Source organism: Ambystoma mexicanum, chromosome 11, assembly GCF_040938575.1.
Source record: "Ambystoma mexicanum isolate Mex_15411 chromosome 11, UKY_AmexF1_1, whole genome shotgun sequence".
Taxonomy (NCBI): domain Eukaryota; kingdom Metazoa; phylum Chordata; class Amphibia; order Caudata; family Ambystomatidae; genus Ambystoma; species Ambystoma mexicanum.
In genome coordinates this window covers 370,754,400-370,771,677 of record NC_090934.1, presented here as the reverse complement: position 1 = coordinate 370,771,677, position 17,278 = coordinate 370,754,400, and the positions used below count along the sequence as shown (strand labels likewise).

At 45.6% G+C, this 17,278-nt stretch overlaps 1 protein-coding gene across 1 annotated transcript in view; it reads right to left on the bottom strand.

The window, feature by feature from the left end:
• The window catches only part of RORA (RAR related orphan receptor A), a 318,626-nt gene that overhangs the window by 86,229 nt on the left and 215,119 nt on the right, over nucleotides 1-17,278 (bottom strand). The window contains exons 3-4 of the mRNA XM_069623081.1: nucleotides 11,529-11,670; nucleotides 6,245-6,637 (exon numbers count right to left, since the gene is read on the bottom strand). Coding sequence (XP_069479182.1) covers nucleotides 6,245-6,637; nucleotides 11,529-11,670 — 535 coding nt within the window. The remainder of the gene's footprint in view (nucleotides 1-6,244; nucleotides 6,638-11,528; nucleotides 11,671-17,278) is intronic.

Here is a 17,278-nt window from a genome sequence, read left to right as displayed (position 1 = left end):
AACCATGGTACAGTTTGCATTAATTTTGTTATTTTACTGGGATTCATTCCACAGACCGCGCTCTCTCTCTCTTACTCTACAACACACCTATGTCTATTGCTTTTTCTTAAAGTATGATTCATTTTTGTTACAGAAGCCACAAGGTGCAGTGCCCTCGAACTCTAACTAGAGAAGCAGGAGCAGGAATGTCCCAGAATTCCAGAGGGCTAGGAACTGCCGAGTGGACCAAGGTTGTGCCTCTGCTACTCGTCCCGGGCTCAGTATGCTGAGGATTTTCACTGAGCTGTCAGATCATAGAAGACTTTACCCCATCTCCTTTGTACTGTTAAACAACTCAGTGACACTTTGGACATGCTGGTGGAGAGCATTTATTAAGGAGCATCAGGTGAGGCAGGGAACATTGGAGCAGGACTGGAGCTGGTACTGTAACAGGCCTTAAGCCATGACGGACAGCACCGACATTACTCCCTCCAGGTCCCACTGTATACTTGCCCCAATACCAGCCCTTTCGTAACCCCCAACCTCTACTCCCCTTTCCAGTTTGGTGGCACATGTGCCGTTTCCTAACTTTGAGTTTGATTTTTATTGTGGAGAATGTGCCGGTGTCCTCCATTTAATGCTGCCTTACATATGGCAATAGAGCTTTCACAATTATGTTTTCTTTTAAATTGGAGGCTGCATACAGTGTGCCCTCAAAATAAATCCATATTCTTGGGCACTTCTACTATCTAATAACTAACTGATTGATGTTGATGGCCTAAAGGCAGACACATTATCTATCTCACTTCCTCTGGGAACAATCTAGGTGAATCCTAGCCTGAGTTCCACAATAGGCATGCCATCAAGGAAAATGTGCCTTTCAATCACCCGGGTCCCACTTGGTCCTTTCCTTGCATTGTCTTGTACTCCTTGCCCTGATGTGCTATCCTTTTCCCTTTCTTCTACTCTCTAGTCCTCTCGCTCTCCCTTTTATGTTCTTCTCTCTGCACCAACCAGCCGTCATTCTCTGCTTCGCCTCTCCCTTCTACCCACTCCTCCTCACCTTTCCTTGTCTCCCCTCTCCACTCTAATACTTTCCCAGTCCCCTTTTCGTTCAGTCTTCTTCACCCCCCCTGCTTTCCACCTCTGTTAGTCTCACTCACTCACCTTTCATACACTAACACCCAGGTACCACTTTCTACCACCAACCAATACCTCACCTTGCACATGCTTTCAGTAATCCCCCCCACCAATGTTCCTCTGCACCATCCTTCCTCTGCTTGGCCTGCTGGTCCTGTTCCCCTCCTTGACCTCACCCCAAATAGCCCACACTGATTTGATTTCAATGTCCTTTTTTATCCTCCGCTTTGTCTTCCATTGGTTCTCTCCCTCAGCTGGTTCCCCCTTTCCCGTGGGTTAACCACTGGCATCCTTCTTCCAAGGGGCTGTGTTACAAGTATGAAAACACATAACTTGCTTTAAGCCCGTCCCATTTCTGTACACGGGTCCGCCAGCAATTGGCAATGGTGAACCCCTTAAACTACAGCTAATTTCAGAGTTTGCATGTCCGCGGGTGTTGGGCAATGGCGGCTTGTCAAATGTGTAGTCAGCCGTTTGCATTAGGACTACACAGAATGTCTGGATTGTTGGTTTCATGTTCGGATTACTCTGCAATATTGCAGTTCCTCACTAGCCCTCTCTTGAGTGGATTGTTTGCATTTTCCTCTTTCTTCCAACACCAGGCCTTCTGGGTAATGTAATCGCACAGGGAAAACAGAAAAAGACAGGGCAGCATTGTGCACAACAGTTATGGGCAAAGAAAGGTGGTACGTAGTTCACTTAGCAAGGCACAGGTAGAAGGGGCAGAGACTGGAGCCCTTCCAACTCCCCACCCCACCTCTGGGGCAGTACTGGCTCTATGAAACCCCATGGTAGACTTCCTGTCCCAGGCTAAGAGGGGTCACCATTCTCCCCTGACCTTGCCCCAACAACACCTACGCTGACTTTCATCTCATGATCTCACAACAGGAACGCCGTTAGCTGCCACATAGATCAATGAGTTTTTTAAGGCAACTTGTCCATTATCTTGTACACACACCTAAAGTAAAGCCCAAACAAAAGGGAATTCTATTGTAAAAACATATCAACAAATATAAAGTATATGTTCTAAATAGCAACATTATGGCCTTATGAACTGTGAGGCTACCATTCTAAATGCTGATTGCCATGTACAGGAACTCCCACCTCTAGTATATGTAGAGTGCTGTACAACCACTACTTCAGTTATGCCCTTCTTTGACCTTTTTTAAGTTCAGAAAAAGGGGCAAAACTTCAGAAAAGCTCACAGTGTAACACTCTGCAGCACCCCACACTTGCTACAGTATACAGTACTGTACAGCACCTGTCCTGCTGCTTAATTATCCTCTTCTGTGGGTGCACTTTACCACAGCTTTGTCAGTAGATGGCATACCCTGTCAGGAAAATACCAAGTGTGATAATCCATTGCTTGATTTTTATAAAGGACTACCCAGCCCAGAAAAGCTTGGGCACTTCTCTTTGAGCTGATGCATTTAGTCACTGAAGCCACAACGGGAATAGCAAGAACAGCACATGAAGTAGCCCAAGACTTGCAATGCATAATGAACAATTCAAAGGTCCTATCCACAATGGTGTCCTTTATAAGGGGTAACATGGCTGGAAGGGGGTACAACAATGCACCTAAACATCTGCCCATGTGGAAAGGTGCAAAAATCTTACAAAGGCGGCATTGGGAATTCTGTAGAAGTTTAAAGCCTCCATACCAGTGGGGATTCCTCACCCCACAGCAACCCAAGCCCACAAATTGAAATAGGGAGATGAGAGATACATTTCTGTTTGCAGATCAAGTGTTGACCCCCATATTGCTTATTGTGAGACAGAAAGAAAATAATGCTCAGTAATATAGAACTCACAGTAGCCTTATTAAAAGGGAAACATACCACGAAATAGATTTAAAATATGATTGAATGTGGACTGCGACATACGAGGCTGCGTTGGACGTGAAGGGGCATTGAACCTGCGCCTCTGCAATGTAGATACACAGGGGATATCAGCTTTGGACATACCCCACTGAATGGGCATTTTGTAGCTCCAGTGTTGATGAGCGGTAAGCAATCCTCACATGACATCACTTTCTGCATGTTTTTGTTTCATTTGTCAAAGTGTAAACAAAAGAAACAAAATAAAAATACAGCAAAAAATAATTTAATAAGTGGAGGTGGCATCATAACCCCTCACAGCAGCTCCTTATTTCTATGCGTTATCCCCCAACTTTGCAATCCAATGCCTTACAATGAAAGCCCCTAGAAGCGCAGATAAGCGCAACCCCATACATCACCATGTGCTCGCTTGGCCAAAGCTTGCACAGGGACGGTGCGGTTTCAGTTCATACCATGGCGGGAGCACAGAAGCGCAGTTGGTTTCTCCGTTTAGGCAAACTTATGATGGGAATAAAATGAGGACAAGACAACAAGTCTCAACCGGCAAATGGGACACCACGTGTCAGCCGATATTACACATCTCAATGACAAGTAGTGGCGGGCAGTATCCAGGAGCATGTATCCAGAATTGGTCAGTGCTGGGCAACGAATACCATTGTCACTCTCTCTCTTATAGATGAAGATAGCACCTTCTGGAGATATGTGAAGGCATCTTTATTGTAATCTGGACCCAAACACCACATGCATGCTCCAGATCTGGGATTGGCATAGAAAGCTTGCCGTTTATGCAGGCCATGAACACTGGGAGGAGGTTGCAGGATGGTGCAGTATAACTGCTCCTCAAACTAGTTACGTGGTGCCTGCAGGCTCAATGAAATAACTAATATGGGCGGGGGGGGGGGCAGTCTCAGGCGGGTCCTGTTGACACGGTCAGGACAATGACATCAAATTGAATTGTTTCCCCGGTGGCTGTCAATTTCTCCTGAATCCGATCTGCGCCTGGAGCGTTTTCTCTGCATGATCATTTCTTGCAGGGAGGGATGGAGTGCCATTAGACATTGACATTTTAAACAGAGAGAGATGGATGTGACAGCACAGTGCCCAGAGACTTAGAAACATGAATTGTACAACTGAATACACCAGGATATCTGATGCCAGTCAACACTTGGTTAGGGAAAGCGTTTATAATCTGTGGCACAAACACAAAAGATGACCGTCACCCAACAGACGGTGTCGGAGATGTAGGGGAAGAACTTAGACTAGAGACAGATGGAAACATGTTCTAGGGGGACACAATGTAAATCAGTTTGGTCTTTGTCCTGGGACCGCACAGATTACTGGCCTCTATGGGTGGGCACTTTGCAGGTCCCTTCTGGGGATCTGAACAAGTACCCCAACCCTACACTGCACTCCTAAATCGCAGTGCTTCCCCACAGCACTCCCCCCACCATTCAAGGATGGCTAAACATTATCTCTACTTCTAGCAGAAGTGCCCAGTAAACAGAGAAACATACTTTCATAAGCCCCAATGGCATGCAGGGGCCTGCCAGACGACCCCCCCCCCCGCTCCCCTGGCTGTGGGTTATGTTATCGGGGACCGTAGGGGCCCTCGCTCTCAGGGCTATGTGAACCCGAAACTGCTATCCTCCGAAGGAAGCTCGGGAGAAGTTCTAATGTTTGTGGGGGTCGAGTCATCCATAATTCGTGTAGTTTGAGTTTCGCACAAGCTGTTCCACTCTGCCACTTTCAAAAACACTTAAAGCCCCCCAAAACCCGTTAATACCTCCATTGTAGGAATAATGTAGTTTCCAAGTCTGGAAAATGATTTGCTATTTTTAAAAGCACATTAAGCGAGTAATGTTGATAAAACAGTAAATACATTTAAAAAGCACACCATGAGGGGCTTCTATGCAAGGAATTGTAGTGCATTTTGAAGTAGACAGACAAGTAACATTAAAATACATGAAAGGGTACAAATATCAAGCTGTAGGGAGATGTGCGTGTTCTCCCACAAGGAATACTAGTGAAAAGGAAGCCGAGCCAAAGTCTAAAGGTCTTCCAGGTACTAACGAGACAGGATATTTTATACTTAGTATAGTCTGATTCACATGCAAAGATACAGCTGAATTTAAAGTAGACTGTCATGGCAGGCAAAGGCAAGCGAATGGGAAAGCTAGGCTAGTCTTTTCAGAACATAAACACATCTATATAATTATAATCAAAATTCATATCAGTATTGCAAAGCATATGCTAGTTTATCTGGTCCTACTGCGACCATTGAATGTATTTATTTATTTTATTGTTAATTCATAAAGCGCTTTATACCAGGAGTGGCAGGATCGGGATTCGAACCTGTGTTACACCATGTTCTTCTGTTTCCAAGACAAACGCGTTGCCCCTGAGCTATCCTTTTTCTTTTGCGCAAAACAGACACAACATCAAGACTAACAACCTCTTTGTAGAGCCCACTATGTTACAGAAAGCAAAGCAGACCTTTAAGAAATATGAAGGACTTAACATAGGACAAATTTGCAGGATGTTAGGTCTGAAATCTTAGCAGAAAAATACATCACTTTAGAAAAGTCAAGATCACATTTTTATAGCATAATCACTTTAGCAAACGAGGAATTAAGAACCCTTATTAAAGAGGACCATTTCATATTACTAACCTACACGCAATCAGCTTCAGTAAGCAGAGGACTAGAAAAGACACCAATGTGCATATACACTTACCTACAGAATAAGGACTATACTATATCACACCCACCCCCAAAGAGACTAAGGGCCTCATTACGAGGTGGGCGGTAAGCGATTACCGGCACCGGTAAGGGCACCGGTGCCGGTAATCCCTTACCTCCCTACTACGAGTTCCCTTTGGGGGTCCTTCCTTAACGCCTGGTTTTTTCAGGCGTTAAGGACGGGACCCGCAAAGGGTCTCTAGAGCTAATAACGGTACCGCAATTTGCGGTACCGTTATTAGCGCCTTCCCCATTCCAATTGAGCCCTATGGGGGCTCAAATGGGAATGGGGAATGGCCCTGGTGAATGGGGAATTACCGGTCCCTCCGACCTCGGAATGGACCGGTAATTGCTCCATTCACCAGGGCGGAGTCGGAAGGGTTTTGGAGGCAGCCATGGAGCCATTAGCTCCATGGCTACCTCCAACCTCGTAATGAGGCCCTATGTACTTAATGCTGTATACACTTTAAGCTAAGGCACATGTTGGAGCTATTAATTGGTTCACCTTCCAACTAGAATCCCAGCATTTGTTTGCTAATGTCTAGTTACCTAGTTCCGCCATGGATGCCGTTGGTGAGGTCTCGCTGTTCGTGAAAGAGCAATACGGGAAAAAGCCGGATGCTGGAGAGTAGTCGCAGATAGGTTCCGGCTTGATGCCATTGATATCCAAGCCAGACTGATCTGGTGACGGCTGTATGTCCAGGTAGAAACTGCTAACTGCAGAGTCCATTTTGCCCCCTTCGGGTGTGTGCCCCTCTATGTAATTGCTGAGGTCGTCATGGAGCTCCGTCAAACCGTTTGGGGAGATGTACGTTGGTGTAAGTGGCTCCGCCTCCCCTGGCTGCTGTTGATGGTCGCGCTGTTGCTGTTGCATTCGGTGCTTCTGGACCTCGGCATATAGGCTATCCCTCTGCTTCTTCGACATGCGGCCAAATTTAACAGCTGAAAATAGATACAAGTTTACAGTTTATACTTCTACTCAAGCAGGCCTCAACACATTACTCCGAGGACTTGCAAGCAGAGCTATACCATGGAATGGGGTACATATCAAAGGAATAAAGTCTTGAAGGGTTTTCCTTCATAGGTTCGTTTCTTTAGAGTAAACTAGAGCAACACGTGTTAATATGCTCGGTATACATGTATAATCAACTCAAATAGGTTTTCCATTAGTAAGCAAGAAACAAAACAGGCAAAGCAGGATAAGTAACCGTATCCCATACATCAGGATTGCCTTCAAATGGAAACTAAGCTTGTTTGATGCCTTTTGCCATTGACATACTTCAAGGAAAAACTTAAAAAATAAGTGCATTTACTGCTTAAAGATCTTCAATAGCGCACAGGAAGGAGCAAACTAATACCCGTTCCGAATTTCTGTTGCACATGCTAACATACACATTAAATCTAAATATACAGATGTCAAATATACAGACGACGATTGAGTATTTTTTAATATGCATAAAAAAATCTAAATAGACGTGTTAATTTTTCCCAAAAATACACACACACACACACACCCCCCCCCAGTTAGCGACACTTATTTTTGTGTGTCCGCCATCCAGCTGCTGAACTTCTCATCCCATGTGCACATAATGGCATTAAGGCCTATAATCAGCTCTAGAGCCTATGCAGGAAGTACACAGTACAGCCCATGCGGCTGCTTTGGAGTTCCTTCAATAGGAACATGAGTGAATAAGTGCATTTATGGAGTGCATGTTACTAGCCACCGGAAGTATGTGCTGGCTCAAAGTCCACCGGCACTACCTTGGCTACAATGGCATGGACATGGATAACTGGCACAGGAGGAAGCTTCAGATTGATTGGCATATCAGTGCAAAATACACAAATGGACAAAAGAGACCAAGGATGCCGCCCTGCCTATGGAGAATTAACAAACAGCTTATTATAAGATCAGACCAACTAATGGGTACCAGGACAATTTCCTGATTCATATGAAATTCCAATAAAATTTTTGGAAGGAAAAAATATTGCATGTGGTGCACTGCCTTGCATGTCACCAGAAATGAGGCCACATGGACCAGTATTTGGGGTTTCATGGTCACCACATTAATTTTATTACATGCCTCCATGTTAAAAGGCTGTGGGCCAAATAGCCTAGATTGTTTCTCCCTTTAAAAAAGGGGTCCAAGTGTTTAAAGCGTAAAAGAGGAAAGATAGCAATATAGCCAGTCTTGCAATATGGTTATTAAAAAAAACAGGGTTGCATTTGCAAAATCATCCTCAGACATTAAAGCGCTGACAGAAGTTCAGGCAGTGATTCCTGATGTCCACTTCGGCTCTACACTCATCATTATGTGTCAATGTAAAAATAATGTGCTAACCATGTCAGAATAATGCCGGGGAAAGTGCAACAATTAAGATCAATGTCAACTGGCATGAACTCATACCAAAACATAATGTTATGCCCTTTCATTAATATCTAGAGATAGTCCTATCTGAAAATCTGAGCGAAAAATAAAAGTGTACAATATGGGCAACGTTGAACATTAACGATCACAAACCTAGATCTACAACAAAGAGGGTACCGGGACTCGCAAGACCTTAGACAGAATTACACACAACTGTGGATGTAGCTCATGGTTTTAATTCGTTTATCTAGGAACTGTTTAAAAGGCAAAGGCGAGAAAATCTACAACTAATCACCATGCGGACGTCGGCCTGGTCTATCAGACAAGGGTAGAACCTGCATTCAAGATCAAGAAGCCCAGAAGGCACCTTGCGCTTGAAGACATGCCTCCAAAGTTAATAACCACAAAAGAAAATGCTGTGCATCATTACAGTGCTTCACCTACAGTGCTTCACCTACAGTGCTTCACATACAGTGCTTCACATACACTGTAGTCATACCATTTTAAATTGTGTTTTGGATGGAGATGTTTGGCAGCTGGAAGGACACCAAAAGACATTAATGTACTGATTTACTAACAGTGTTCCATAAACCAGGGTAACACAATCTTGTTCCAGGACACTACTTGGCTCCCCAAATTATTGCTTTCTTTTTCTTACTCCTTCTCGAGCATAAAGTGAGCTGTAAAATCGCTGCACATCTAGTCTATGGGGCAGGCCACATTGCCCCAAATACCATGGTATTTGGATGGATTGGTTTATATGCGCTTATACAATACGAAAACACTGTTTCAAAGCACCCACATGGAAGGGAGGGACCAGGGAGGGAGCAGCAGATGGAAAACATTCAAACACAATATTTAAGAACAGGGGGTGGGTGGGGGAGCGAAACCTACTATGCCTTGTGAGTATTCTGAATGTGCAAGTGCCGAAAGAAAGAGGGAAGAGGTGGTAAGCGCAGGGGGTCCGAGCTTGACGGAGAGCCATAGACGAAGTGCTAGGAATGTAGAGTGCCTCATGGCCTGGGCAGTGGGTTGTGTAAGTGCGAGCCTCCAAAAACAGAGGGTGTACAGATGCCAAGTGCTGTGGGAGACAGGAGCTGGGAAGAATTGGTGGGGGGAGTCCAGGGCCCCGAGGATCCATAAGGGCCAAGTACACTGATTCAGTAACTGTGGGATTGGCAGCTGCCAAAGCTCAAGCTCATTCCAAAATGCTGCACGCAGACAGCACTGCACAACATGTTCTCAGGTGCCATGATCTGCCTATTTCCCCGCTCTTTGGATACAGCACAATGAATTTTACTTTACCATGATAAACGCTAGGAATATTATTAAATACGATTGACTGCTACTAAGGGAGGAGCTGGGGCTTAAGAGTGTTAGCAACCAGGCTAAAGTGAATCCCCTGAGCCTGTGGCTCAGGATCCCTGTGTCCTTATCACAAGTGCTTGAGGAACAAGGTCTCAAGGCCCTATTGAGTGCTGAGGGGATTGGTAATGTGAGGCTCCCCTTGCTGTGGGCACTCCACTCTGTCTCACACTTAGCTATGATGCGTGTAGTCCGGAAGGTTAAGAGACTGAGAGCCATGGCCAGCTCTTACAGGAGACTGTAGCTAGATCTTAACTGCTATACGAGTATCGTGATCAAAACAGGCACAGTGCAGCTGCTGCTTTTTTACTTATTCAGGATGTTTTAAGATGTATAATCAAGCTTTATAGACCGAGCCCGAGGGCTTTACTGGGAGTTATGGGCCACGAAGACCAAGTGAAAGGCATGAGTGCAGTCACGGTGTTTAACTAGGTTTAAGGGTCCATACCTCCCAGTACAGTCAATGGCAGTCTATGGAGAGATGGGGGAGGAGGGGTCTATAAAAAAGGCAATCTGACTGGACTGGTTGCCGAGAACTGGCTAGATCCCAGCAACCACATAGCAATGTTAGGAGGTCGGGTCGTGGCTTGGAAATCATCCGGGGCGCGTCCTGGCAAAATAATGGAGGCACTCGGGGTGACGAGGCGGATGGGCCGGGTGCGGCCCAGTGAAAATGTTGACAGTAGGGCAGAGAACCATCTGCCCGCCACCACACTAAGGTAAGGAATGCTTGGGTGCTTGGACTATTCCATCCCACTGGTCCGATTAGGCTTTTGCATAAGGCCGTAGCATCAACGCCTGACTGCTTTCCACATCTGCATCATCCCTTCGGTCATCTCTGAACAACACTACACAGCCTTCTCGTTCTCCAATGACACCACTGCCTAATTCGGTTCAGCAGCACACGCGCTAGGGCTGCACAAACAAAAATTCAATTGCATCAAAAACAAAAATGTAAGTTGCAGAGTATATCCCAAGCCCTAGGCACCGTACCCTATGGCCACAGGACACCGGGGTCATCTCGCTCTCAATTGCTCTTGTAATTCATAGGTTGCCAAAGTATTCAAATCTGGCTTGAATGATCTTATGATAATTAGATGCATTTATTCGCAAAGGGTGACTAATCTTGCCGTCCTGCTCCTATCACACCTGTACTATGAACACATCCTACATCGTGGACGCCTCTCTGTGCTGTAACACTTGCTTCCCAAGTGCAGAGTCAGTAGGCTTTGTGAGATAATGATGGTTGAAATGGGCTTTCAAGGAGCTACTGAAAGAAACGTATGATTCAGAGAAGACTCCGGAATAGCCCCATCTCACGTTCTTCGAATTTCAAATGATCCTTTTGTTGGCAAGGTTTTCTCAGAGCGGATTGAAGTGTGCTAATTCCTTCATCCGTCTTTCTCTTTTGGAATTTCCTCACAGGCAGGGAAAGCAAATTTGGAGAACGTAAACCTTTGGTGGGAACATATCTGAGGAGTGGTGCATCAAAATGCCAATATCTACACTAGACAAAGACTCTAGAATTCTACTTGTTGCTTGACATACAGGGCCTGATTCACAGAGCGTTTTCCTATGGGATTGCGCCATTATAAAACACTTCTGTGAATCAGGGCCACAGTGTACACAGTAACTTGGAACTCTGCCTCAGCTACCTGTATCCCACAGATTTGACTTCCAAATTATGTGCATGACACACCAGGCCCTCAACTAATTGGCGGGGGGGAGCGGGGGAGCTCTGAACCCAAAGACTAACATGGCACTGCTCCAACAGGTGTTGGAGGTCATCAAATTCTCTCCCAATGAGACTTTTCTGATGGCGCCTACTGAGAGTTGTGCAAGAAAACCCATTACCTGCTACCCACCACTTCTGCAAGTCGAACGCCCTTCCACATCATGCTACTTACCACCAAAGATCAACTATAATTCAGGAGTCTTTGGAAACATTCTGCAGTAGGCTAGGCATTAGTCATTTAACCATTTCTATTGTAATCAATACACTTGGGGCCATCTTGGTCGTGATGTAGCACTCGGCAAACAGTACACAACGTAACACTCCACATAATGAATTAAGCACCATGACCGGGTCAGAGGAAGCTCACCATCCCGTGACATTCCCACAGAAAGACATTTCTGCAAGCGACAATGTTGGCAGCGATTTCGACTTGTTCGGTCAATCAAACAGTTTTTCTGGCGTGGACAGGAGTATGAGGCGTTACTCTGTTGGCTCCTCCGAAAAAAGCCCTATGACAAAGAAAAGAAAAAGAGGTAGTCAGGCAAAGCATTATCCATTTAATCTGAATGATTCAGTAGGTTACGAGAGCAGTAATGCACTGTTGAGCCAGTCCTAGTAAGATGGCAGACGGTGATCGGTGCAGGATGGAGTGTGTTGCACCACTGCATTTCCTGTGCAGCGATCCATTAGCAAGGAATGCTGGCTGTGGGACTGCGGCTGCATTTGCCTCTCGCATACGTTTCTGTTCAGGGGGAAACGTGCAAAAGTGCTGGAAGTGTCACAGGTGGAGCAGTTGAAAACACACTGATTTTGCACTGCTCCCTGAAAACGATGGGTTCACGATGGACAGTTTATAGAGGTTTCTGTGTCCTCTGTACTCACAGAGACAACCAAAAAATAATGTAATTGTAATGTAAACTATAATTATATAAATGCAATAATAGTGTGTTATAAGCACATTTATATAAAATGTTAGGCCAAAATATCCAATATACATAATGTAATATAAGTACAACAGTAATATGCAGTTTCACAGCAGTTGTAAATGGAGCAGTAAAATGACAGCTGACTCACCCACCAGCCAATCACTAGCTCTCTTTCACCACTCGTTGTTCCTACTTTGCCTCCTCCAATTCCTGGCTTAACCCCCAGAGCATTCGCTCAACCAGGATCCAAAGTGAGACTAGGGCAATTTCTTTTCCGTCTGGTTAGGCCCTGAAAGGGCCAGGACCCATACACCTCTCATAAGCTTATCTCCAGACACGGTAAACACTGCACACCACCAACGGTAACGTGAACACCACAACAACCTCGCCCAAACCAACCGACCCAGAATTCCATACAAGAATCCAGAAGCTGATGCTCATCAACAAACACTCCCCCCAGTCTCACAGTTTGCCGACATTGCAGACATCACTATGATATAGCTGCACTCTTCATAATCAGCTGAGAACCAACTACACCCACATGCTGGATGGCCTTACCCCCACGCAGCTTCAGTATTGCACTCAGAAACGCCTCACAGGACTGGGGGAGGATTCCCCCATCATGACCCTCCGCCAGACTAAAGCAGCAACCATCAGCTCCGTTTAACACTCTCTGACCACTTATCCCCCCCCACCCAAGACAACGTTCCTGTCAAACACATCTATAGATCACCTGAGCGGAGCACATCCTTCGTTGACTACTTCACAGAACTGGTCACCACCAAAACCCTTGCACACTCCAACAACATGCTCTTTGGGAAACATTGCCACCAAGACCCTCAATGAATAACTACTGAACCTCACCCAGCACACAAGGGACGAAAAACACACAAAAAAGGCAAATCCTGGATGACATCACAGCCTTCCCAATCATCTAATGCACTCCACCTCTAGCTTCTCTTCATAATTCGCCACCACATTGCTCCATCCAGACACACACAACCCAAGCACATCAAGCAGACAATCCACTCCATCAAAGACTTCCCTTTGGAACCGCTCAGAGAAGACCTGGCCAACGTCAAAATCATCATCTAAGGTCCCCACAAAGAAGAACACAACACCCTGATATCAAACATTCCCAATCATGCCCCAGAAAAGCAACACACTATCAGCTCTCTGGTACACTCAAGAACTCATCATCAGCAACAGAGAGCCCTGATGCAAGTCTAAAGTTCCATCTGACCTAGCCCTACTTAAAGAAGTCCGGACTACGCTTAGAGAAACTATCATCACAGTAAAATCAGTGCCTAATTTGTGTGGGGTTTTGCCATGGCTCAGCCCTGGCACTTATTTTCGAGCCCCGGCACTGATTGCCTCAGACTCCGTTTCACTATAATGTGGTTTTTTTTTTGCCAACTTTATTGTTTTATAGTCAGTCAGCCGTAGTCACACAAGCAGACACTAAAGGTATGCGCTGGCTAGGGTCTCTGCCTCCTGGGCTGGCTCGTTGTTGAAAGATGACAATGCTGGGTGCTTAAACTGGAAATTCACACACACTGCTCTAGTCACCCTGCATGAGATTGTTGCAGCTCAACTACTGTGACAAAGAAGAGGCACTACCACAGCAGTATCCGTTGATAACATGACTGTCACCAGCCAGCAGCACCCACACCGGTGCAAGGCCAGGGGCCAGCTAAAGGCCACTGCTGATGAAGAGTGCTGGTCATTGGTGCCTTCCTATGCAGGAAGATCTTGCTGCAGTGTTTGTGCAGTGCAGTGTCATCAGTACAGCAATGACTTTTCCTGCATTTACCAATCGGTTTGCTACAAGAGGAAAACATGTTTGCTTGTTTCTCTGCACATAGATGGTCAAAATGTTCCATTTCTCACCTATAGTATCCTATAGTATCCTAGCAAAATGTTAACAATGAGGATGTGTTTAAAGAAGCACCTAAACATTATCTTACAACACAACTAGTATGCCATTTAATGTTATGTTGATTGGTATCTGTAAATTCCACATCTGCTATGGGTAGTGCACCCGTCACCCTGAATTAGATGGTGGGAGTTGTATCTTTAACCCCAAACATGCTCACACTGTGAGAAGCAGTTGGTGATGATGGCAAAAGTGGGCAGAGGGGCTGCCTGCCACGATGTGTCTGAGGTGTACTAGAAATTATTTGGGCCCTGGAACTTATTTATTTACAAATTAAGCACTGAGTAAAATCCTCCCACTACCAGAACACTATTGCCGAAGCCAACGACGACAGAAAGCCTCTATAAGGCAGTCCAACAATGCATGAACCCCCAAACCTCCAAGAGTACTCTTCATCAAGACATCCACCACCATCTGAAACTTCCTACCTGGCAAAATCCGCAGAATTCTCCAGAATACTGGTACAAACGCTATCAACCCCCTACTTATCCCACCACATAAGACTACTATGTGGACTACTTTTGAAATATTTTTCATGGAAGACCTAGCAGAGACCCTAGCATCCCCCAAAGCCTACGCAAATGCCAATATGACCAGCACCCAGGCATTCCCCACTAATGCCCTACACCCCATCCTGGCAACCATCAACACATCCTTCACTCGCGTCACCAACACGGTCACCCTCAGAAGAAGACAAATCTTCCTCTGCTCAAAACCAAAGGCTGGACATGGAGGACCTCGGCAACTACTGGTCCATTACCTTCCTTGCCTAGGCAAGATCAATGAAAGAGTAGTTGCCCCCAGGTTCACGCACACATTGATGCAAAAAGTCTCCTACAGATCTATCAATCAGGCTCTAGGTGCAGCACTTAGCCAATCGCAATCCAAGGATTAGACCATGAACCTTCCTGCTTTCTGGTACTCCTCTATTACTGCAGCCTTTAACACAAGTCCTCATCAACATAATGCACAGCCACACAGGTATGGGCAGTGCCAGCCCCTGTTAAGGGAGGACTGAAGCCCTTCTGCTTTGAGGCAGATGGCAGCATTCTGTTGTGATGCCCAGCCAGGGGCTCCGATAGCAAAGAGTGCGATGGCAAGAGGCTCGTAAATTTATCATGGAGAGCGGTGCATTTACTTACATTTAAACAGTTTTCAACTTGGCAGCAGTCAAAACCCTGCTCATGTCATATCAATTGTGTGGCACCCTCACCAAGCCAGCATCTCGAACAGGTTGGAGAGCCCGCCCATGAACTAGGACATTGAACGCTATGAGCCGACATTGCTGGAGACTGACAAATCCACATACGAGATGGGGCGGGGCTTATGACTTTTGCATGTTTGCTTGCTTGTAGTACCTCCGTGTGGAGAACAGTCAGCGGTTGGCCAGGATTGCCTGCAGCGGGAGAGAGCCAATGGAGAGGGAACTGGAGGATAAAAGGAGGTCAGGAAGCAGGAAGGGATGGTTAGTTCAGGTGATGCCAAGGTAGGAGGAGGACCAAGACACCAGGCAGAGGAACGAGCAGAGAAACATGGAGGAGAATTGTTGAAGTGTGGAAGGTGAAGTATTGGTAGGTGGGAGAGAAGGGTACTTGGGTTCGAGGGTGCATCTAAGTGAAAGTACTATACATAGAGTAGAGCTAAGAGAGTGAATGAAAAGGTGACTGGGGAATTGAAAAGTTAATGACTGGGGAAGTTATGGGTGGACTAAAAGTAGTAGTGTGGCGAGGGGAGAGTTGGTAGAGTGTGGCGAGGGGAGGGTGGTAGTGGAATGGGGGAGTAGTAGTAGTATGGAGAGGATGGAGAGTAGCACTGAGTAAGATTGGAGGGTGAAGGAAGATATTAGAGAAGGGAACATTGGAGGGATAGAGGATTAAGTGTCTGGGAGAGCAAGGGGAGGCGGTGGGTAGAGTAGGTGGGAGGAGGAAAAAAAGAAAGTTTGACAGAGACATAGTGAGAGGAACATTAGGCCGCAGAAGGTCAAGACCAAGTGGATCCTGGATGTCTGGGAGGTACAAACCCTTATGTTACACCACAGTGGGGAACCTAGAACAGGGGCCACATGGATTGCTCCCAGAGAGAGATTTAGATAGAAATGGAGAGCTTTACTAGGCAGCTTTTAGATAGTAGGGGTTATTGGTCTTTAGTGGTAAACTGGGGTTGGAAGATGCAGGGCTTAGGAACGGAACAGCCTTCACTGGACGAGCTAGAGAGGCATAGCCCTGAGCGAGCCACTTTTCTGAAAATGAAAACCCTTTCAATATCTTTGCAAGTTGGTGTGTTCTTGAGACCATCTGTTGCGTAAGATGTTGTAATCTAAAATAATAAAGAGTGGACGAAGAGACCAGGCTCTCTCCAGTGACCTGCAGAGTTCACACACGGAGAAAGAGGCTAAAGGGGAACCAGGCAACCCCATACTGGGTGTGCAATACAATACAAATTAAAGTGAATTCAAAGAAAACATGTCAATAATTATGCGAAATGCAAAGCATATGCACCGAACAGAACAGTGTTTAGCATAAGAACCGTGCAGCATGCCGGGGCAATGTGTCCTCACTCCATACCATATACCAGCGGCGGAGCCAGGATTGCCTAACAAGTGGAGCCTAAAGCTAATGTAGCTGGGCCCACCGGAATGCCATCAACATCTGTAAGTGACCACGCAGCACTGCTGAGTGGGCATTTACAGATTTTGGGTAGGCCTTGCCCGCTCAGGCCCTACCCTGTCTATGTCTTTGCCATATACATTTATTATCATATTATATTATAGTACATCAATACAGCACCAGCAGAGTTGAGGTTCCATGACATTTTACACAGGAAAAGGTTCAAACTCCATCCTGTACCTCTTGAGCTGGCCCATGAAATTTAAAATTTGGAAAAAGGGATTGGTTACATCCAAACATGCATGCTACGTTTGGTATAATTTGATAGATGTGTTCATGTCCAAAACATAGTTTAAAGATGTGCTTTCCATATACGCCCCCCACACCCACCAAAAACACAGTCTTGCTGCATACATTTAAAAAAAAAAAGAAAAAGCAAATCAGGTCATGCCATTCTGAGTTCAATGCGTTTCTAAATTTTCAATGTTTATTTATATTTACGGATATGCTGGGTGCTGTGCAGTGATTACAAAACGTATATTGAAGAAGTCAACCAAATACCTATACATGCAAACAGATATATTAATATATATACTCAGTAAAATAACTGTTGTTCAGACAGAATTAAGATGATCCAGTGTCTCGCAAC